The sequence below is a fragment of the Delphinus delphis genome, chromosome 2 (assembly GCF_949987515.2).
Source record: "Delphinus delphis chromosome 2, mDelDel1.2, whole genome shotgun sequence".
In the NCBI taxonomy this organism is placed as follows: Eukaryota; Metazoa; Chordata; class Mammalia; order Artiodactyla; family Delphinidae; genus Delphinus; species Delphinus delphis.
The window spans coordinates 50,411,193-50,433,888 of NC_082684.1; the positions used below are offsets into that span (position 1 = coordinate 50,411,193).

Sequence of the window (22,696 nt, forward strand, 5' to 3'; positions counted from 1 at the left end):
CAATAATAGAATCAGGACCATTTGAAGCAGATAAAAATAAAGATCTGTTTATACCTATTTATGATATTCTTTATCACTGCTTTCTAGATGTAAAGTGAATTTAGTGCTTATACTTCTTATGATGTCCCTTGAGCTCATGGGAAGTACTATCCAACATATATGAGGGAATACAAATTAGTTTCTAACTGACATGTTAAATTTTTCTGTTTGAAGCAGTTTTTTAATTTAAGCAGAAAGTAAGTATAGCTCTGCTGGCCTTCATCATTGTTTCCTCTGTTCTATTGCAATCAGCAAAGCTATTTAAATCCAGCCAGGTATTCATGTCTAGTTTTAATAAGACACTAGACTAAGCCTACAAAATAGACAAATTAGCCAGAAACTGTTCATTCAGAGAAAGGATGTATGGTATAAAGAGCACAGGAATGCAGGATCATGACAAACGCATGCGAATCCTGGGAAGCAATATGAATGCCCCAGCAACCTCTGACTACTTTGCATAATTGACTCCATCAGTGAATCTGAAATTTAGCTTTCAGTTTTTCATAATTGTATATTTATAGTAACATGCTTCAAAAACTTTAAAGTAAAATGTAACAAATTACTGTTAAAAATAAAGAATATCTGTGTTGTACATTTAAATCATTTTAAAGAACTCTTAAGTATCTACATCAAGAGATATTTATATAGGATTGATATAAAATAAGGAATATATAAGAATTAAAATGGTACCTGGTTTGCATTTTTCTTAAAATGATTTAATGTACCTAAATTCTCACTTCTAACTTAGTAACTTTAGTGAATCACATCTGAATGTTTATTTTCTACATGATGGACTCTGCTAGAATGTTGTGGTATAACATTCTTATAGTTCTGTTGATGTTTATGTAATATTTGTTGCTGTTTAGGATCAACAATTGCACATGATACTTTATATTGAAATAAGACACTTACTGAATATTACTATTTTACTTCAAGTCTAATTTTAGTTCCAGAGAAGGCAGTGATGTTTTAAAGACTTGGACAATTTTTTCTTTTTCTTTTATGCCAGGAAGATCACTTAAAAACAAATACTTGAGGTTTCTGGAAGAGAAATTTTTTAAAGTTAATTTAATTTGGCCTTTACTCATAGCATTAAAAATAAACTTGCTTTATTGACTTAAAAAAGCTACACACAGAATGTGTTCATATCATCCTACACTTTCAAAATGACTTTTAGAACGGTAGTCTTAGAGTACTACTTTAAATGAAATTCATGCTAGGCACTAAGCCAGACCTTGGACAGTTTAGTTGTTCTGAATTACATCAATAATGCTGCTGAATTCTTCCAAATATTTTATGTATATTATGGCATAGAGCTCCTTTGTATGTTAAATATAAAATATGACATCACTCATGGTGATGATTTTTTGCATCTGACACTAAAAGCAAAAACAACTAAAGCAAAAATAAACAAGTGGGACTTGTTTCAATCAAATTGAAAATCTTATATACAGCAAAGGAAACCATCAACAAAATGAAAAGGCAACCTACTGAATGGGAGAAAATATTTGCAAATCATATATCTGTTAAGGAACTAACATCCAAAATGTATAAAGAACTCATATGACTCAATAGGAAAACCCCCAAACAATCCAATTTTTAAAATGGGCAAAATATCTGAATAGACATTTTTCCAAAGAAGACATACAGATGGAGAACAGGTACATGAAAAGATACTCTACATCATTATCAGGGAAATGCAAATCAAAACCACTATGAGATATCACCTCACACTGTTGTTAGAATGGCCATTATCAAAAAGACTAAATAAGTGTTGGTGAGGATGTAGAGAAAAGGGAGACCTTGTGCACTGTTGGTGGGACTGTAAATTGGTGCAGTCATATGTAAAACAGCATGGAGGTGCCTCAAAAAATTAAAAACAGAACTACCATATGATCCAGCAATTCTACTTTTCAGTATTTACCTGAAGAAAACAAAAACACTAACTCAAAAAGGTATCTGTACCCCCATGTTCATTGCAGCATTATTTACAATAGTCAAGATATAGAAACAACCTAAGCGTCCACTGATGGATTAGGTAAAGAAAATGTGGTATATGTATACAATGATGTAGTATTCAGCCATAAAAAAATGAAATTCTGCATTGGCAACAACTTGGATGGACCTTGAGGGCATTATGCTTAGTGAAATAAGTCAGAGAAAAACAAATATTGTATGATGTCTTATATGTGGAAGCTAAAAATAAATAAATAAGCAAGCTCATAGATACATAGAACAGATTGGTGGTTGCCAAAGGCACAGGGTGGGGAGTGGGAGAAATGGGTGAACGGTTTCATGTTTTTGTTCTTAGTTTAGGTAAATTGAATTTTAAAAATATGAATCTTAACCTAGGAAGGAAAAGAAATTGGGAAAGTTCTTAAAGGAACCAAGTGTGTATTAAAAGGTGAAGCTTTAAAGCCTCAACTAATGTAAGAGATAAACAATCTAGTACTTTTGGTTCTAATGTTTAAGATTTCTCAGACTTCTGTGGTGCTGAGGTTACTGGCAGAACATAGGGGAAATTAAAAATAGGGAGGAAGTATAATAGCTAGTGCTTATTGAAAGCTTTCTGTATTAGGAACCCTGCTAGGTGCTTTATGTAGGTCAATTTTTTAAAAAGATGCTCCCTAAAAAATGCAATACAACCATAACATATTAAGGGTGATAATTTAAACTTTTAAAATATTATAGCTGACAGTTAAGTCATTTTCATAAATTATATTTTTCAGAATTGAAAAAAAGAGACCACCTCTCAACTGTTTTAAATTCCGATTATTCACCTTAACATTATCAAGTTTCCATTTTGGCACTGACCACCTACCTTAAATGATGCAAAGCAATGACACCTTTGTCTGTGACATTCCCACATGAAATTATTTCCATTTCCAACATGCTTTTTTGTAAATTTTCAAGTTGACTAAGTCTCTCCAAGCAGTCATCCTCAATATAGTGACACTTGCATAGCCTTATTTTTTCAACATGCTGTAGGCCTTCTGGGGGAAAAAAAGTACAGTTTAAGAACCTGCTTTACCATTAAGATGATCAACTATCCTAGTTTGCCCAGAGTTGTTCTAGTTTTAGGATTGGAAGTCCTAGGAAACCTCTTAGCCCCAGGAAAACAGTAACGATTAGTCACCCTATTAACCATACAAGGTATTCACTATACAGGTTGTGCTGATGGACAGGGCCATTCTGCAGTCAGATGCCCAATGCACTGGAGGAAAGAAATGCCCACACAAGCAGAAGCTGTGTGGATATAATTATTTCTACATTCGTGAGCGTTTCTCAATGACAGAAGTTTGACAAAGAAAATTTGACAAACAAGGCCTTGAATTTTAAGTCAATAAAGCACAGAATAAAGGCATGTAGAGACAAGCTTAGTGCAGGGAGAAAGGAGAGGAAGGTATTTGTAACCTCTATTTAATTTAAAAATAAATATCATACGCAGGAAGAAACAAGCTGGATTGGACTGAAAAAGGCAAAAAGGACACACCTATGACTATAATAGTGAGTCAACTGCAACCAAACGTCACTGCAAATCACCTGCATTTCCCATAACAAATGATAGGGCAGTTACCCATGTGATCAAATCCAATGCTCATGATACAAGAATCAGTGGCATCAATTGCCTGAATCTTGTATTTGTCCAGAGGGCCTGTTGGGAGGTGGTTGTAGTCCTTCTGCCACCTCTCCTGGCCGTGGTAGCGCACCAGAGCCCCACAGCGCAGCAGCCACTCGGACGCTGCCCTGTCAGGGCCAACATCCCGGATGCGTTCATGATCCACTCTGTTGGCAAGAGAACAAAAGCCGGTAGCTTTTACTATAGTCACTAGCTTCTTAACTATGTTCACCAAAGTAAATACAGAATAGCAACCACTTTTCACTTCACATGATGAGGAGGGAGATAATATATTAGTGAAATCCATGTAAAGAAAACATTCGATGGCTCTACCTGCTACCTTTTTTGCTTTTGTTTTTGTTTTCAAGTGAACTCTGTCAAGGCATGTTATTCTTATGTGAGTTTATCAGGCAGACATTGAGTCTTCATTGATTCGTATGTAGCACAATAGCTTCACACCAGGAGGTACTCAGTATCTATGTTTTGAATGAATGACTACACTTGGTTATCATTTTTATTAATGACAAAAGATTAAAAAGGGAATAATTTTGAACCTTTGTTCAAATGAATGTCATTAAGTGATATTCATTAATTTTAACATATGCCCTTTTCTCTAGTTAGTGGTATTAATGCTATATTAAGCAACAAGGAGGTTAGTTTTGTCAGTTTCAAAATGATATTTCTAAGCATGCCACCAACTTTTTATTTATTTTATTTTATTTTTTAAAATAAATTTATATATTTATTTTTGGCTGTGTTGGGTCTTCGTTGCTGTATGCGGGCTTTCTCTAGTTGCGGCGAGCGGGGGCTACTCTTCATTGTGGTGTGCAGGCTTCTCATTGCGGTGGCTTCTCTTTGTTGCGGAGCACAGGCTCTGGGTGTGTGGGCTTCAGTAGTTGTGGCATGTGGGCTCAGTAGTTGTGGCTTGCGGGCTCTAGAGCGCAGGCTCAGTAGTTGTGGCACACGGGCTTAGTTGCTCCGTGGCATGTGGGATCTTCCCGGACCAGGGCTCGAACCCGTGTCCCCTTCATTAGCAGGCAGATTCTTAACCACTGCACCACCAGGGAAGTCCCCCAACCAACTTTTTAAAACCTTGATTTCCCTTGATAGTATTCAAAAGGTTAACTACATCCCTTAAGAAGCCATAGAATAAAATATTCTAAAATTACATTTACTGAGCTTTTCTGATTACAAAAGTAATAAATGTTCATTTCAGAAAACTTGAAAGGCATTGAAAGGATGAATAAGAATCACTTAAGTCCTGTAACCCAGACAGTTAATAGTCTGTAATCTATTTTTCTGATCTTTATTCAGTGCTTGTATGTTTTATTTGGGATCGTACTGCATGCACGACACGAAAAACATTTGAAACACAAGAAATAACCAAATTAGCTACTGGGAACTCATCAAGCTGTAACAATTCCCACGTTTCTTCACTTTAGTTAAACTTACTTATTAAACACTGCATTCAACCAGCCCCAGAAGTATCGGAAGTCACGTGACCTTGGGAGTTTCTTTAAGCCACAGAACTGCTGGGAAATTTTTCCAGACAGCATCATTTGATCTAGACACATAAAACAGTATTCATATTAGATCATCAGCTGGGAATCAGAGTCCCATACATACGGCAACTGACTTTACAACTTCAGAGTCAGTGCTCTTGTGCTGATAAAGCTGATGACTCACTTGCCACTCAATAGTTATTAAGCAAGTTACTCCTGTCTGTTTTTTGGTTTCTTTTGCTGCAAAAATGAGAGGCTGAATTGAATGGTCTCTATGGTTCCTTCCAGCTTGGACATTGTTCTTTCTACTTGTTCACTCCTCAATTGGAGTCAGCCTGCAGTGGTGCCACCTGGTGTCCATGCAGGCAGTGCATCTACAAATTTACTGAAACCAGCTCCAGTCCCAATCTACATTTCCAGTACCAAAATGACAAACTAAAATCACCTAAGGAGCAATGTGTCAAGATTAAGACACTTACGTCCAGAAAAGGAGAGGAGTCGTGGAAACAGATCTTCCTATCACAAGGCTGCAAGTAGTGTCCCCAGAACAGTGCAAAGCAAGAGCTGTACAGGGCAGCTGGGAAAGACTGGGCAAGTAACTTCACCTCTCTGACCCTTGGTTTTCTCATTTGTAAAATGAGATGATTTGCTCAGATGATTTCCAGCTGTAAAAACCCATAACTATGAGTTGAGAAGGCGATTTTGGAATTGGGTCTCAACCTGATTTATCTCAATTCAAGTTTCTCTGATAGTGTGCCAGGTGGGGAAAAAACAAAGATAAATGAAACATGGTCTCTGCCTTTGAAGAGCTGACAATTTAATGCAGGGTGGAGTGAGCTAAAACAAGTTACCAGGTAGTTAAAATAAATGATAGAACCTGGAAAAGACCTCAAAAGAGTTAAAGACACACAAGGATTTCAATAGACAAAGATGCCAGGAAAATGTAGGTCAGGTGATAAGCTGAGGCAGGAACCTTTAAGGCATGTTGTAGTTCAGTTGGCTCAGCACATGGGGGTCATGAGAAGAGGAGGGAGACAATGTACACAGTCACATCGGGAAGGGTCTCCCATGATCAGCCAGAAAGTTTGTCTTCTGCAGGTGGCTAGGAATCATTGAGACTTTAGCACAGAGCACTGGCATGGTTAGAACTATGCTTCAGGAATATTAGACAGCAGCATCAAGATTGAGGGTCATTTAGAGATGAGGAAACTTAAGCCCTGATAATAAGTAACTTGCTGACACCCTAAATCCTTTCTGGAACAAGGTGGGGTATTAATAAATGCATGTGTTTAAAGGGACCTGTCCAATGTTTCATGGTTAATTGTTAGCAGTGCTGAAACTGGAACCTAGTTTTCTCTCTTATTAGTCCAGGGCTCTTTCCTCAGTCATTGGATGGTTCTAGAACTCAGGAAAAAGAAGAGGACTAGAAAGAGGCCTGAGTGGGAACTACCTTAGAGCTGAGGAAGTGCCCAAGGATGTTGGGTTGTAAAACAGAGAGAGCTGAGGTCTGAGGACAGAACCCTGGGGCCATCTACTAGCCTCTTTATCCCTTCTCCATCATCACTCTGCCTTCATTACTGCAAACTTCTCCCCCTGCTACTTCCTCCCACATTTTGGTTAAATCTCTCTCCACCTGTGCCCATCTCAGTAACTCCTTTGGCTGCCAACCTTGTTTACAAATCTGGGCTTTCCAGCTTCAACTCAGGCTGTTCCCTCCATTTACCATCCCTCCCCGCCCCCCAGAATCCTATGGAAATCTTCCCCAACCTCAAGACCTTACTCAAATGCCATCTCCATCCATCCATTCAATCATGCAATAAATATTGAATGTCTGCTATACTTAGTGCAAGAGATTCAATGGCAAGACAGAAGCAAAACAAAACAACACAGGAGAGAGACCGAGAAAAACATGGTTCCTGTCCTCATAGAATGTGTAGTATATATACCATATATGTATAGATGACATATAAACAAATGAATAACATGCAACACGATGTCTTAATGGAGGTATGGACAAGTTCTGTGAGAGCTTAGAGAAGGGAGTGAGGGATAGGCTTCATACTAGAGGTGTCTTCTGAGATGGGTCTCAAAGGATGATTAAGAGTTTCCAGTTAGGCAGAAAAAAGAAAAGTATGAAGGGCAAAAGAAAGAGCAAGAATCACATATAACTCATTTCCATTTTTCTTAGCACCTAGCACAGCACCATTCCCTAATGCAAGTTTAATAAATATTTGGCAATTAATAATCTTCAATGGGTGATACATTTTCATGCAGAAACCAAGGAAACTCATTAAGTGGGTAAATTAGAGAGGTTTGTGAAAATTGAAGTACTTTCACTTGATTCATTTTGGCCCACCTTGTATTTCTGCTTAAGGGAAGGATTAAACCAAATTTACTTCAGCTTATGATCTCTAAAAATATTAGATATTATATTTAAAATAATTTAAACATGAAAATTAAGTTTTTATTTAGCAATAAATTAAAAAAACTAATTGGTAGGTTCTTGCATTCTCAACTGCTACTTTGTTAATTGATATTAGGAATTTCAGATGAATTCAAGCAGTTACCTCTGAGAATGCTTTCTAGAGGGAAAGAGGAGACCTCTGGTGGTGAGTTGATGAATTTAGCTTTAATAAATTAAACAAGTGAAATGCAAGTTAAAAAATAACCACTACTAAATTACCGCTGTGATAAATAATTTAGGAATTAAAATTATTTTTAAAATTCTTCTTACTATCATAACACAGCTTAGAGCCATAAGTTTGTAACAGATGTTTCTAAAAGTTGCTATATGTTCACGACTTAGAGAAGACCAGACCTCTAATGTGTGACTCAAAATAGGATATGGAGAGTCCCCCAATTTGCATATAAACAAGTTTTTTTTAAAAAATGGAAGTTCTTTTTTTACATATGAGACATAATTACTTAGGTGGGCTATTCAAAACGTTGGCTATTTTAGTGGTCAAAAAGACTGAACTAGCCAACTTGTTCTTTAGGGCAGTAAAAGTGTGAAGAGAGGGGTGGGTGATGTCAGAACTGGGGCATTTTTACTCCCCAAATTATAACCCCACTTCACTGCAAATTCATCCATTATTGATGCCAATTCTTATTCCTGAGGTGTCTAGAGTCTAGTGAAATAGAACAGCAGAGCAATTGCTTAGGAATGAGAAGCAAAGTTTCCAAAAGCCACTCTTAGGCTAATATTGCTTGACACTCATTGAACTAATTTCACATAGGTTCTGACCTAGATGGAAGATGAACACGAATTCTTAGCTGAGGAGGGTGGTGGCTAGAACACAAATGTCTCTAGCCAAAGACATTACAGGGTGAATGAATGTAAGGTGAGCTCTTGATGTGAGATTATCTAAATGAAACAAATTAATGTACAGTCAAGCCTAGGGGAGAAGGTAAGCAGAGAAAATTTTACAAAAAGAGCATGTGTATTTTGAGTTCTTTCACTTTGCTAAACTCAGAAGCACGTGCTCAAAATCACAGAGTAGTAAAAAAGTCACTATTCTGGGCTGACCCATGAAAGCCTGACCACAGACCCTAAAACTGTATAATTCTGTACTCAACCTAGTAACAAATCAACTACATCCCATGCAACGGTTAAAATAAAAAATAGTGATAGTACCAAAAGTTGGTGACACTGAAGAGGAACTGAACTGGATCACTCAACATTGCTGGTGGGAATGTAAAATGGTGCAGCCACTTCGGAAAACACTTTGGCAGTTTCTTACAAAAGTAAACATGTGCTTATCATATGACCCAGAAATTGGACTCTTAGGCATTTATCCCGGAAAAACAAAAACAGGCTCGCACAAAAAGCTGTACACTAATTTTCATAGCAGCTTTATTTGAAATAGCTAAAAACTAAAAGTAACTCAGATGCCCTTCAATGGGTGAATGGTTAAACATGCTGTGGTACATCCATACCATGAAATACTTCTCAGCAATTAGAATGAACTATCAATACATGCAACAATTTGGATGGATCTCAAGGGATTATGCTGAGTGAAAAAGTCAATTCCAGAAAATTACATACTGTATAATTCTGCTTATGTAACATTCTTGGCATGACAAAATTTTAGAAAGGGAGACTAGAACGGGGAAGAGGGTGCCCTGCAGGAGAGAAGTGTAGTTATAAAAGGACAACCGAGGGATCCTGGTGGTGATGGAACTGTGCTGTAGCTTGCCTGTGGTGGATACAAGAATCTACACATGGGGAATTCCCTGGTGGTCCAGTGGTTAGGACTCTGAGCTCTCACTGACAAGGGCTGGGGTTCAATCCCTGGTCGGGGCACTAAGATCCCAAAAGCCCGACGGCGTGGCCAAACAAAACAAAACAAAACCTACACATGTGATAAAAACTATACAGACCTAAATACATGCACAAAGGTAAAACTGTGGTTATCTCAATAAGATCCATGGGCTGTGTCAATGTCAATTTCCTGGTTGAGTTATTGTTCTATTCTTTTACAAGATGTTACCATTGGGGAAGACTGGGTAAAGGGTACACAGGATCTCTACTGTTTCTTACAACTGCATGGGAATCTACGATTAGCTTAAAATTAAAAAGTTGAACTAAAAAAATAACCATTTCTTATTTTTTTCATTTGTGATGAACAAGCAGGCAACATTCCACATTATTTTCGCAAATAAAGAAAATATGTACAACTGTCCAGGTGATAAAACCAATATAAACATAATAAAAGCCATCATTTTATCGAGCACTTTACTGTGCTAACATCTGATGAGCCTTATCTCGTGTAATCCACATGAAGGAGATCCTGCTATTACTCCTAGTTCACAGAGAAGGGTCTGAGGCAAAGAGGTGAAGTGACTTCCCCAAGCTACCCGACTAATAACTGGAGCCAAATTCACACAGGCAAGAATAAGTCCTTCCAGCAATAAAGTTAAATGATTCTATTTTTGTTCAGCTGTCCTGACCCTAAAAATTAAAAAACTTCCAACAAGCAGAGAGAACAAATGTTAGTTAAACATGGTGATAAATGTTAGTTAGGCATGGTGATAAAGGATCACGTAATTTAACACAGGTTTTTCATACATTACATGGTCCACTTCCCTCATTTTACAGATAAACAGGGGTGAAGTGACCTGCACAGGTGAGTCGCTGTTCCCAGGCCCGCACAGCATATTTAAAAGTATATCTCGGTCCAGGATTTTTTTAAAAAAGGAAATAGATTGCTAAATGATGTCAGAGACCGAGACGTCTGGTTCATTTAGGTGCTCAATATTTACAGGACCAATAAATGAATGAATGGCACGTCAGGAGCCACATATATGGAAGTCCAGAAGACTGCAGGCTATCAGGCGTTGCCATGACAGAGCCTCCGTCCGGAGAGGGCTAGGGCTGGACAGCGAGCGCCCCTCCAGTGGCCACTCCACTGGGTGGGAGCCGGGTTGGAGATCGCGGTGCCCTGAAAGGAGCCTCGAGTGACGCGGGGCGGGTCTGAGGGGGGCGGGGTTGATAGGGGCGGAGCCTCGAGTGACGCGGGGCGGGGTCGAGAGGGGCGGGGCCTGGCGGGAGGAGGGGAGGCAGCTGGGCTTGCCCAAACGACAGTTTTCACCATAATCATCCTGACTTTCTTCCGCGGCCCCGAGTCCGCTCGGCGGTGAAGATCGAGGACGCCCGACTCGGTGGGCCAGATTTTCAGTCAGCCTAGCGATGGGAGAAGGGAAAGGGCAGAGGCTAACCACCACCCTAGACCCGCCCCACCCGGGGCCTAGCTCCTCTACTCACAGCGTCAAAAGGAGGGAGCGAGTTAGCGTCCCCAGCGTCTACGGCGGCGCCGGCTTGCCCTTCGCCCTCCGCCGCGCGAGTCCATTGGCCACTGGCGGCTGCTCTCACGTGGGGCGAAAGAGCGCCCCTCATTGGCCTCTGCCTGGGGGCGGGGCTAGAGAGCGCCTGGACCTGGGCAGTGTAGGGCTCAAGGGCCGGCTCCTGGGGCTTGAGGCAGGGGAGGAGGCGCAGGCGATGGTGCCAGCGCTACGTTACCTAGGCAGTGTCTGCGGACTGGCCCGCGGGGGGTTTCCCGGGGGCTTCTCCGCGGCGTGCGCGCCCGCGCCGGGGAAGCCCTGGCTGTTGTGCCAAGGTGGCCGCAGAGCCAGCACCAGGTGAGTAGCCGCTGGCCCGACCCCCCCCGCGGTCTGCGCTGCTTCTCTCAGAGGTGCCTCGTGCTGGACCTCTGCCCCTGCGCTACTTCCCTGTCCTCGGCGTGGGAGAGGGTCGGGATCCTGTGAATCCCGGGCTCCAACCTATGGTGCCAGGAGCTACCTGCTTGGATCATCTGTAGGTTTGTGGGCGAGAGGAAAAGAATAAGAAAGGCAGTGTTGAGTAGAGGTCAAGAACAGTTCTGGCTCTGAATACCACCCCACCACTTCCTATTCAACTCTGGGCGGGTTAGTTAAGCTCCTTAAAAGCTCAGTTGTGAATAGGATCCTAGTCTCGCGTTAAGTGGTCGTTTTGAGGATTAAAGGACCTAACACACTGTAAGCAACCAAATATGCTGTTTATTCGCTGGCCTTCCTGATGTTACTTGGAAGATCTAAAACCAGTCCTATATCAATCAGTTCCTGGCACACGCATGCTGCATAGAGTTGCCCCTGTGAGAAGCAGCTCAGTTAGTTGCTAATTAAACCCCGCAAAATTCAGCGCCCTGTAATTTGAAGTTTGGAGACCACATTCGCCACTACTGTTTTTCTCTGCTCTCTGTAAAGGGAATGGTTTATGCGAAGGTTTCAAAGCTGGAAAGGTCTTGGCTGTTTCGGGAACTAGAATGTGGGCAAGATGAGTGTGACTAGAGCTTAGCGGAGCAGAGATGGTGTGGAATGACATCGGAGAGGGGCTACATCACAGCACAGTTTTTGTTTTAAATACACGTGAAATTTTATTCTAAGAGCGCTGGGAGGCTTTTAAAGGGTTTTAAAGAAGTGATTAAATGTTGATGTTTCTGAAGTTGATTCTGGCTGCTGTGTATTAGTGGATTGGAGGGGGATTAGAGTGGGATAGGATTTGTGATTCATCGTGGGGGTTTGTAGACAGCTCTTTTGGGAACCTTTTTTTAAGGGAAGAAAGGTAAGGTTAGTGAAGGTTTTGTTTATACTTTTTATTTTTTCTTTTTATACTTTTTATTTTGAAATGATTATAGATCCATAGGAAGTTGCAAAAGAACAGAGAGCTCTCATGTACCCTTCTTCACCCAATTTACCCCAGCAACACCTTACATAACTGTAATAACAGTATCAAACCAGGAAATTGACATTAGCACAATCCACCGGCCTTATTCAGATTTTCATCAGTTTTAGAAGTTTTGCACTTGTTTGTTTTTTTTAAATTGCTTTACTACTTATAGACCTTTATTCTATATAACATTTAGTATCTTAAAATATTATTTTGAAAATATTATTGAAATTAGGTAGATAGATTTGGGGGAGATTTACTTCTTTATAATTTTGAGTTTTCCCATCCATGAACTTGGCATATCTTTTCATTTATGCATACTCTTTGTTACTTAAAGTTTATTTATTTGTTGATTTTTTGGCTGCATTGGGTCTTCATTGCTGCGCAGGGGCTTTCTCTAGGTGCGGAGAGCAGGAGCTACTCTTTGTAGCGGAGCACGGGCTCTAGGCCCGCGGGCTTCAGTAGTTGTGGCGCACGGGCTTAGTTGCTCCGCGGCATGTGGGATCTTCCTGGACCAGGGCTGGAACCCGTGTCCCCTGCATTGGCAGGTGGATTATTAACCGCTGCGCCACCAGGGAAGTCCCTCATTTGTTATTTAATAGAGTTGAAAATTTTTCTCTGTGAAGTTCTTTTTTCTTAGGTTAATTCTTTGATTCCCTTATTGCTTTGTAAATAGTATCTTATTTTATATTATTCTTTCAGTTGGATCTTACTGGTATAGAAGCTTCTTTGTACTTCTTATCCAGTTTTGGAACCTGGTTCATATGTGCTTCATAAAATGAGTTAGGGAGTTCTCAACCCTTTAAATTTTTCTGGAATATCTTTGATGATAGAGATTATCCGTTCCTTGAAAGTTTGGTAAAATGTATGGGTGTGTGTGTTTAGGTAGAAAGCTTTTGATGACTATTTTAATTTATAGTGATTGATTCAAAATTTCTGTTTCTTTATGCCTCAGTAATTTTGCCCGAGGAGTCCCCCACCCCGTTTCATCTATGTTATCAAATTTATTAGCATATAGATCTCCATGATACTCTTTGATTATGTTTAAGATCCTTGTTGTGTCTTTACGTATTTTTTCTTTATTATTCTGTTTTATTTATTTGTGTCATCTCACTTTTTCCCCCATTACTCTTGCCAGAGGTTTGTCTACATTATAAATCTTTTCAAATAAAAGATTTTTCTTCTTTATTATATTTTGTTATATATATGTTTTATATATTATATATACATGTTTATTTTTCTTTATTATATTTAACTTCTTGAGTTGTTAACTCATTAATTTTTGGTCCAGGAGTATTTTTAGGAGTGTCTCTTGCATGTTAAAGTTCCTGTAGCCTTGTTTACCCAAGAATAGCTTTATTGAATCCTCATATTTAAATGGGATAGTTTGGGCTTCCCTGGTGGTGCAGTGGTTAAGAATCCACCTGCCAATGCAGGGGACATGGGTTTGAGCCCTGGCACGGAAGATCCCACATGCCGTGGAGCAGCTAAGCCCATGTGCCACAACTACTGAAGCCCACACGCCTAGAACCCGTGCTGCACAACAAGAGAAGCCACGACAATGAGAAGCCCGCACACCGCAACAAAGGGTAGCCTCCGCTCAACGCAACTAGAGAAGGCCCGTGTGTAGCAACGAAGACCTAAGACAGCCAAAAATAAAAACAAATAAATAATAAATAAAAAAAATAAAAGAGATAGTTTAATTCTAGGTTAGAAGTCCTTTTTTTCTCCTTGAAAATAATGCTCCATTGACTTCTTGATTTCAGTGTCACAATTTAGAAATCTGATTTCAAGTGAATTCATGTTTCTTTAAATTTATATTTTATATTGGAGCATAGTTGATTAACAATGTCATGTTAGTTTCAGGTGTACAGCAAAGTGATTCAGTTATACATATACATGTATCTATTCTTTTTCAAATTCTTTTCCCATTTAGCTTATTACAGAATATTAAGCAATGTTCCCGGTGCTATACAGAAGGTCCTTGTTGGTTATCTGTTTTAAATGTAGCGGTGTGTACATGTCAATTCCAAACTCCCTCTCTCCCCCGACCCTGCCCCCTGGTAACCATAAGTTTGTTCTCTAAGTCTGTGAGTCTGTTTCTGCTTTGTAAATAAGTTCATTTGTATCATTTTTTTTAGATTCTGTATATAAGCAATATCATATTTGTCTTTCTCTGTCTGATTTACTTCACTTAGTATGATAATCTCCAGGTCCATCCATGTTGCTGCAGATGACATTATTTCATTCTTCTTAATGGCTGAGTAGTATTTCATTTTATATATGTACCACATCTTTATCCATTCATCTGTCGATGGACATTTAGGTTGCTTCCATGTCTCGCTATTGTAAACAGCGCTGCAATGAACATTGGGGTGCATGTATTCTTTTGAACCATGTTTTTCTCCAGATACATGCCCAGTAGTGGGATTGCTGGGTCATATGGTAGTTCTATTTTAGTTTTTCAAGGAACCTCCACACTGTTCTCCATAGTGGCTGTACCAAATTATATTCCCACGAACAGTGCAAGAAGGTTCCCTTTTCTCCACACCCTCTCCAGCAGTTATTGTTTGTAGATTTTTTGATGATGCCCATTCTGACCGGTGTGAGATGATATCTCATTGTAGTTTTGATTTGCATTTCTCTAATAATTAGTGCTGTTGAGCATCTTTTCTTGTGCCTGTTGGCCATCTGTATGTCTCCTTTGGAGAAATGTCTATTTAGCTCTTCTGCCCAATTTTTGATTGAGTTGTTTGTTTTTTTGATATTGAGTCACATGAGCTGTTTGTAAATTTCGGAGACTAACCCCTGTTGGTTGCATCATTTACAAATATTTTCTCCCATTCTGTGGATTGTCTTTTCATTTTGTTTATGATTTCCTTTGCTGTTACATGCACTCATTTTTGTGTGTGTTACTATGCAATTTAACCGCATGTGTTAATTTGTGTAACTGCCACCACAATTAAGAAACAGAAATGTTCCATCAATACAGAGATTGTGTTACCTACCCCTTTGTATTCACATCCCATTTCTCCACCCTTTCTAACCTTTGGCAACCACGAATCTATTTTTCAGCTCTATAATTTTGTCAGTTTGAAAATGTTATATAAGTGGAATCACACAGTATGTAACCCTTTAGATTGGCTTTTTTCATGCAGCATAATGTCCTTGCGATCTATCTAAGGTGTTGCCTGTGTTGATAGTGGGTTCCATTTAATTGTTGAGTAGCAGTCTATGATATGGATGTATTGCAGTTTGTTTAACCACTCCCCAGTTGAATGGTATCTGGGCTGTTTCAGTTTTTGGCTATTATGAATAAAGCTGCTATGAACACTTACGTACAGATTTTTGTAGGAACGTAAGTTTTCATTTCTCTGGGATAAATGCCAAAGAGTGGAGTTGCTAAGACATGTAGTAAGCATATGTTTAGTTTTTTAAGAAACTGCCATACTGTTTTTCCAGAGTGGCTGTACTATTTTACATTCCTACCGGTAACGTGTGAGTTGATCCAGTTCCTCTCATCCTCACCAGTGTTTGTTGTTATCATTTAAAAAAGAAAAAAAAGCCATTCTGATAGGGGTGTAGTGATGTCTCATTGTAGTTTTAGTTCGCATTTTCCTAATGACTAAAGGTATTGAACATATTTTCATATACTTATTTGCCATCTATATATCTGTCCTCTTTGATGAAATGTTTGTTCATATCTTTTGCCTATTCTCTAAATGACTTGTTTGTTTTAGTAAATTTATTTATTTATTTACTTATGGATGCGTTGGGTCTTCATTGCTGTGCGCGGGCGTTCTCTAGTTGCAGAGAGCAGGGGCTACTCTTCGTTATGGTGCGCGGGCTTCTCATTGCGGTGGCTTCTTTTGTTGCAGAGCATGGGCTCTAGGCACGCAGGCTTCAGTAGTTGTCGCACGCGGGCTCAGTAGTTGTGGCTCGCGGGCTCTAGAGCGCAGGCTCAGTAGTTGTGGTGCACAGCTTTAGTTGCTCTGCAGCATGTGGGATCTTCCCGGACCAGGGCTCGAACCCATATCCCCTGCATTAGTAGGTGGATTCTTAACCACTGAGCCACCAGGGAAGTCTTGAGTTGTTTATTTTTAGAGTTCTTAATATATATTTGAGAAATGTGTCCTTTGTAAGATATATGGTTTGCAAGTGTTTTCTCCCAGTTTGTTCATTGTCTTCTTATCCTCTTAACAGAGTCTTTTGCAGAGCAAAAGTTTTTAATTTTGATGAAGTCCAGTTTATCATTTTTTTTTTCTTTTATGGGTCATGGTTTTGGTGTGAACTCCTCAAGTAGCCCTAAATACCAAAGATTTTCTCCTATGTTTTCTTCTAAAAGTTTTATCGTGAATATTTGATGATATTTAAAAACTGAATTTTTTGGTTAGAATAATGACATTGTGTGTGTTTTTTGTTTTTTTTTGCATTATGCGGGCCTCTCACTGTTGCGGCCTCTCCCGTTGCGGAGCACAGGCTCCGGACACGCAGGCTCAGCGGCCATGGCTCACGGGCCCAGCTGCTCCGTGGCATGTGGGATCTTCCTGGACCGGGGCACGAACCCGTGTCCCCCGCATCGGCAGAGTGGACTCTCAACCACTGCGCCACCAGGGAAGCCCTGTGTGTGTGTTTTTAAAGAGCCATTTTAGAAATAACATATTGAAATATTTACAGATGATGTTCAAGATTTAGATCGAAATAATATAATGCAGGAGGGGGTGAAAAAAAATAAATGGGGTGAAGAAGCAAAATAGGCCACGTTCCTGTAAAACCTAGATTTGTTGACCACGAGATCAGTGCTTGTGGTAATCTTTTAAGCTTCTCATTTTAGATTTAGATAGACTATACATACCCTTTCTAATTTTTTAAATGATTATATAATCAGAGTTATGGCTAAAACTGGTTCTGAGCCCGTTTCTGGACCACTTATTTCCTTAAGTTTGATGTTCTCACTGACTGTTTCCTTCTGAACAGAATAAAAAAATTATAAATTTTTGTACACTAGGTGTTAAAGACTTAATGTTAACTTATCCTCAAGAATATTGCACCTGAATTTTTAACGAATAGATGGTAGAGGAGAGAGTGTGATAGTTAACAGAGTAACCACTGATGTAGCCAGGTTGGGCAGAGTATTATAGAGACTTAGAGCAGCTTGGGCAGCTAGCCACTCTGCCTGCTGGCTGTAGCTGATTATACATGCATGTGACTTTTAAAGGTTTCTTCGTTAGTATAAAGCCAAATGTCACAAAGCCCAATAAACATTTGATTTTAATGATAACTAATTAATACTTTGTCAGTTGATGATGAAACTGTCAAGTTTGATAAAGTCTGTTGTAAACATGCATTACTTTAAAGGTGGCTTTCTCTTAAAGCTCATTTGATGTAGTCATTATTGGTGGCGGAATTGTGGGGCTTGCGTCTGCCAGAGCGCTCATCCTGCGACATCCAGCTCTTTCCATTGGTGTTCTGGAAAAGGAGAAAGATTTAGGTATGTATGTTCTCAGTGTTGCTTAACCTGAGCACCTGCTCATTTTGTCAGTTCTACATCTTTCATGCTGAATGTCGATGTTAGTGTCCCAGTTTGGATTCTTTAGAAAGCAGAGTCTAGGACTAGGATTTGGGTGTAGGTGATTTTTTTCAAGGTTATTCGAGGAGGCAGGAGTGAGGAGGTGGGGAGAGTAAACAGGGAAGGAGAAACAACCTTGTGAGGGTGCGTTATCTAGGTTGCAGCTGTGAGCTTAATTCCACTGAGCCCTCGAGGAGCTACCTAATGTTTCCCAGGATTGTGCTCATTTATCCATCAGCTTCTGTCCCTTTGGTTGAGGATTGTCCATAGGGTGTTGAGTCCCTGTGCCCCCAAATATTAGAAAAGGCCCTGGAGCAGAAGGCAGAGAGCTGTAGTGGACCCTTGAAGCGGTTTGCTTGTGGTGAGGGGGGCGGTTTGTGCACCAAAGTTGAGGTGGAAGTCAGAGATGGGCTGGAGGGATGTGACACAGACACCATGGCTGGCTGCTACGGGAGGCTAGAAGTGCTCTGACTATAAGAACAAACTCAGACAGAATTTTAAATAGCGGTCTCTAATAGCTTCCACTGTAAGTGTATTCCCCCACTTCTTAAGTTTTGAATGAGTCATGTAGTTTCTCTTAACCTGTTTCTCTTGTTCCATAGCTATTCATCAGACTGGACATAACAGTGGTGTCATACATAGTGGAATTTATTATAAACCTGAATCTCTGAAAGCTAAGTTATGTGTACAAGGCGCAGCCCTCATCTATGAGTACTGTAACCAAAAGGGAATTTCCTACAAGCAATGTGGCAAGGTATGGCATTTTACTAGGGCCTTGACTTATTTATAAATAGCATTTACTTAGTAATCTTAAATGTTGATTTAAAAAATGCCTGGCTTTTCTTTCTCTGTATTCATGTAATTTGCAAAATCTAGATGTTTCATATAAATGGGATCATACAATATGTTGTCTTTTGTGATTGGCTTCTTTCACTTGGCATGGTGTTTTCAAGGTTCGTTCATCTTGTGGCATGAATCAGTACTTCATTCCTCCTTACACTCCATTGTATTGGTAGACCACATTTTGTTTATCCAGTTATCAGTTGATGGACATTTGGGTTGTTTCCATTTTTTGGCTACTATGAATAATGCTGCTATGGACATATATGTACAAGTTTTTGTATGGACCTATGTTTTCATTTCTGTCAGGTATATACCTATGAGTGGAGTTGCTGGGTCATATGGTAACTACATGTTTAACATTTTGAGGAAGTGTGAAACTGTTTTCCAAAGTGCTGTACTATTTTACATCCGCATCAGCAGTTAATGAGGATTCCAATATCCTCACATCCTCATGAACACCTGTTATTGTCTCTTTCATTTTAGCTATCCTAGAGGATGTGAAGTGCTATATCATTGTGGTTTTTATGTAATTAAACATAGTAATTAATGATGTTAAGCATCTTTTCATATACTTATTGGCCATTCATTTATCTTCTTTGGAGAAATATCTATTCAAATCTTTTGCTCATTTTAAAATTGAGTTCTTTGTCTTTTTATTGTTGATTTGTATGTGTTATTTATATATTCTGGATATATAAATATCCCTTATCAGCTATATGATATTTACTAAAATACTACTAAAATATTAAAATATATATATTTTTTTAAATAAAATAATAGCAATTGTAATGATCGTATTTTAAATATTACTAAATATTTTCTCCCATTCTGTAGATTTTCTTTTTTACTTCTTGATGGTATCCTTTGAAGCACAGAAACTTTCAATTTTGATCAAGTCTAGTTTATCTTTTCTTTTATTGCTTATACTTTTAGTATCATATCTAAGAAATCATTGCCTAACTTTAGATCATGAAAAAGTGCTCCTACATTTTCTTCTAATGTCAAAGCCTTAGCTCTGATGTTTAGATCTGTGATAGTTTTTTTCCCCCAAATGAGTTGGTTTAATTCTGAGTGTTATAGAATTGGAGCTAGAACAAAGACTGAAGAACAGACTTTGGCAGGATTCTGGGCTGGGTTTACTCTGACCTCACAGCTAAGGTAGAAATGGCCGAATGAGAAGAACTAAAGAGAAGATGAACCACTGTATGATTTCATTTTTTTAAACTTTAACAAAAGTTTGTTCTTAAATTTATAGCAGGTTTCAAGACAGCACTTCATTCTAACTATAGGTGGCAACAGATGTTATGGCAGGGAATCCAGTTATTTAAACAGGAATGGAATTAAGGATCACCATTGCCTCTGGCACAAGGAACAGCTTACTTTTTGACAGATTTCTTAATTCCAACTTTCGCCAGGAGGGCCTTCCTTGCAGCCTCAAGTTTCTTTTGCTTCTCTTTTTGTTTCTGCTTGAATGCCTTATCATCCTCATCCAACTTCTTGGCCTGCTTCTTGGGCTGCTTCAGGTGCTTCTTACCACCTTTTCAGATGGCCTACTGCCCCTTCCCCAGACCCCACCACCAGAAGCAGAGCTTCTACCCCTACGTGTATTCCTCCAGCGTAGGTTCACTTTTTTTTTTTTTTGCGGTATGCGGGCCTCTCACTGTTGTGGCCTCTCCTGTTGTGGAGCACAGGCTCCGGACGCACAGGCTCAGCGGCCATGGCTCATGGGCCCAGCCCCTCCACGGCATGTGGGATCCTCCCAGACCGGGGCACGAACCCGTGTCCCCTGCATCGGCAGGTGGACTCTCTACCACTGCGCCACCAAGGAAGCCCTAGGTTCACTTTTTAATTAATTTTGGTATATGGTGTGAGGAAGAGTTCCAACTTCATTCTTTTGCATGTGGATATCCAGTTGTCTCAGCACCATTTGTTGAAAAAAATATTCTTTCTACATTGTTTTGGCACCTGTATCAAAAATCAGTTGAGCATAAGTGTAAGAAGGTTTGTTTAGGATTCTCAATTCCATTCCATTGATGTGTGTCTATCGTTATGCCAGTACCACACTATCTTGTTTACTGTAGCTCTTTATTTTTTGAAATCAGTAAGTGTGAGTCCTCCAACTTCGTTCTTTTTCAAGAGTGTTTTGGCTATTCTGGGTCCCTTGCATTTCCATATGAATTTTAGGGTCAGTTTGTCAGTTTCTCCAAAAAAGGCAGCTGGGATTTTTGTTAGCGAGCGATTATATTGAATCTATAGATCAGTTTGGGGAGTATTGCCATCTTAACAATATTAAATTTTGCAAACCATGAACTTGGGATGTCTTCCCACTTATTTAGATCTTCTTTAATTTCTTTCAACAATTTAAAAACATTTTTCATTTTACAGGTCTTGCACTTCTTTTGTAATTTTATTCCTTGATATTTTATTCTTTCTGATGCTTTTGTGAGGGGAATTGTTTTCTTAATTTCAGTTTGGTTTATTCATTGCTAATGTATAGAATATGATTGATTTTTGTGTATTGATCTTTATCCTTCAACTTTGGTGAACTCGTTTTTTAGTCTAGTAGTTCTTCGTGTGTGTGTGTGTGTGTATTCCTTAGGATTTTCTATATGCAGGATCATGTCATCTGCAAATAAGACAGTTTTACTTTTTTTCTTGCCTAATTTACCTGGGTAGAATCTCTAATACAATGTTGAATAAAAGTAGTGAAAGTGGATATCTTTGTGTTGTTCTTGATTTTAGGGAGAAAGCATTCAGTCTTTCACTATTAAGTATAATGATAGCTGTGGGTTTTTTGTGGATGCCCTTTATCAGACTGAGGAAGTTCCTTTTTACCTGCAGGTTGTTGATTTTAATCATGAATAGGTGTTGGATTTTCTCAAATGCCTTTTCTATGTCTCTTGAGGCAGTCATGTGGTTTTGTCCTTTATTCTATTAATATGAATTTATTACATTAATTGACTTTTGGATGTTAAATAGATCTTGCATTCATGCAATGAATCCCACTTGGTCATGGTATATAATCCTTTTTATATGTCGCTGCACTCAATATACTAGTATTTTGTTCAGAATTTTTATATCAATACTCATAAGGGATATTGATATGCAGGTTTGTTTTCTTTTGATATCTGTGTCTCGTTTGAGTGTTAACTGGCCTTATAGAATTAGGAAGTGTTCCCTTCTCTTCTGTTTTTTGGAAGAGTTTATGAAGAATTGGTATTAATTCTTCTTTAAACATTTGGTAGCATTCATGAGGCCTGAGCCTTTACAGTTACTAATTCCATTTCTTGTTATGGGTCTATTCAGATACTCTTTTTCTTCTTGAGTCAGTTTCAGAAGTTTGTGTCTTTTTAAGAATTTTCCCATTTCATATAGATTATCTAATTTGTTGCATACAGCTGTTCATAATATTTCCTTATAACTCTTCTTCATGTAATTTTTAAGAATAAAAGTTCATTGTCACCATTAAAGATGCTATGAAGATTTTTTTTTTAATGATGTGGGAAAATGGTCCTGATATAGTGTTAAGTAAAAAAAGCAAGATATAAAACTGTATTTACAGTTTTTATGGTTGAGTTATGAGGGTTTTTTTTTTTTAATCCTTTAAGCCAAAGGAACCAGACAACATCCATAACATCCACCATTGAGAAACATACCATGCCCCATGCCTACCCATAGGATGATTTTGAGCTCTGTAACCCCTACTTCTTTCTGGAGCCTTGAACACTACTTCATATTCCCTCTTCACATCAAATCACATCATTGCTTCTAATCCATCTCAGCTCAGCTCCAGGTGTTAATTTACAGATTGCTGCTTCCAGGCCACAATGGTGTCAATGTGACTTAATGACCTGATTTCAGAGTTTTCCTGGTTCAGTCACTGATTTGTGCCTCTGAGTGTCTGCCCCTCCCCAACTTCT

The 22,696-nt window shown here is 39.0% G+C and overlaps 2 protein-coding genes across 8 annotated transcripts in view; one reads left to right on the forward strand and one right to left on the reverse strand.

The window, feature by feature from the left end:
• Positions 1-540: 540 nt before the first annotated feature.
• Positions 541-10,998, reverse strand: DMAC2L (distal membrane arm assembly component 2 like). 4 transcript variants are annotated; one of them, XM_060004595.1, is made up of 5 exons: positions 10,925-10,998; positions 5,111-5,222; positions 3,617-3,825; positions 2,861-3,032; positions 541-1,080 (listed from the first exon to the last, which is right to left on the reverse strand). In XM_060004595.1, the coding sequence occupies exons 2-5, from the start codon at positions 5,215-5,217 to the stop codon at positions 966-968; spliced, it is 603 nt and encodes a 200-aa protein (XP_059860578.1). In that variant the 5' UTR covers positions 5,218-5,222; positions 10,925-10,998; the 3' UTR covers positions 541-965. The 4 variants fall into 4 exon arrangements, with proteins under 4 accessions (XP_059860578.1, XP_059860577.1, XP_059860576.1 ...); XM_060004594.1 differs by lacking the exon at positions 10,925-10,998 and adding an exon at positions 10,752-10,875; XM_060004593.1 differs by lacking the exons at positions 5,111-5,222; positions 10,925-10,998 and having other exon boundaries at positions 2,861-3,029; positions 3,617-4,387.
• Positions 10,999-11,084: 86 nt separating this feature from the next.
• L2HGDH (L-2-hydroxyglutarate dehydrogenase) overlaps positions 11,085-22,696 on the forward strand; it is a 51,335-nt gene continuing 39,723 nt past the window's right edge. For 2 of the 4 annotated variants that reach the window (XM_060004587.1, XM_060004586.1), the window contains exons 1-3: positions 11,085-11,298; positions 17,740-17,855; positions 18,536-18,687. In XM_060004587.1, coding sequence (XP_059860570.1) covers positions 11,159-11,298; positions 17,740-17,855; positions 18,536-18,687 — 408 coding nt within the window. In that variant the 5' untranslated portion in view covers positions 11,085-11,158. The remainder of the gene's footprint in view (positions 11,299-17,739; positions 17,856-18,535; positions 18,688-22,696) is intronic. The other 2 variants (XM_060004589.1, XM_060004588.1) reach the window with 1 other exon arrangement.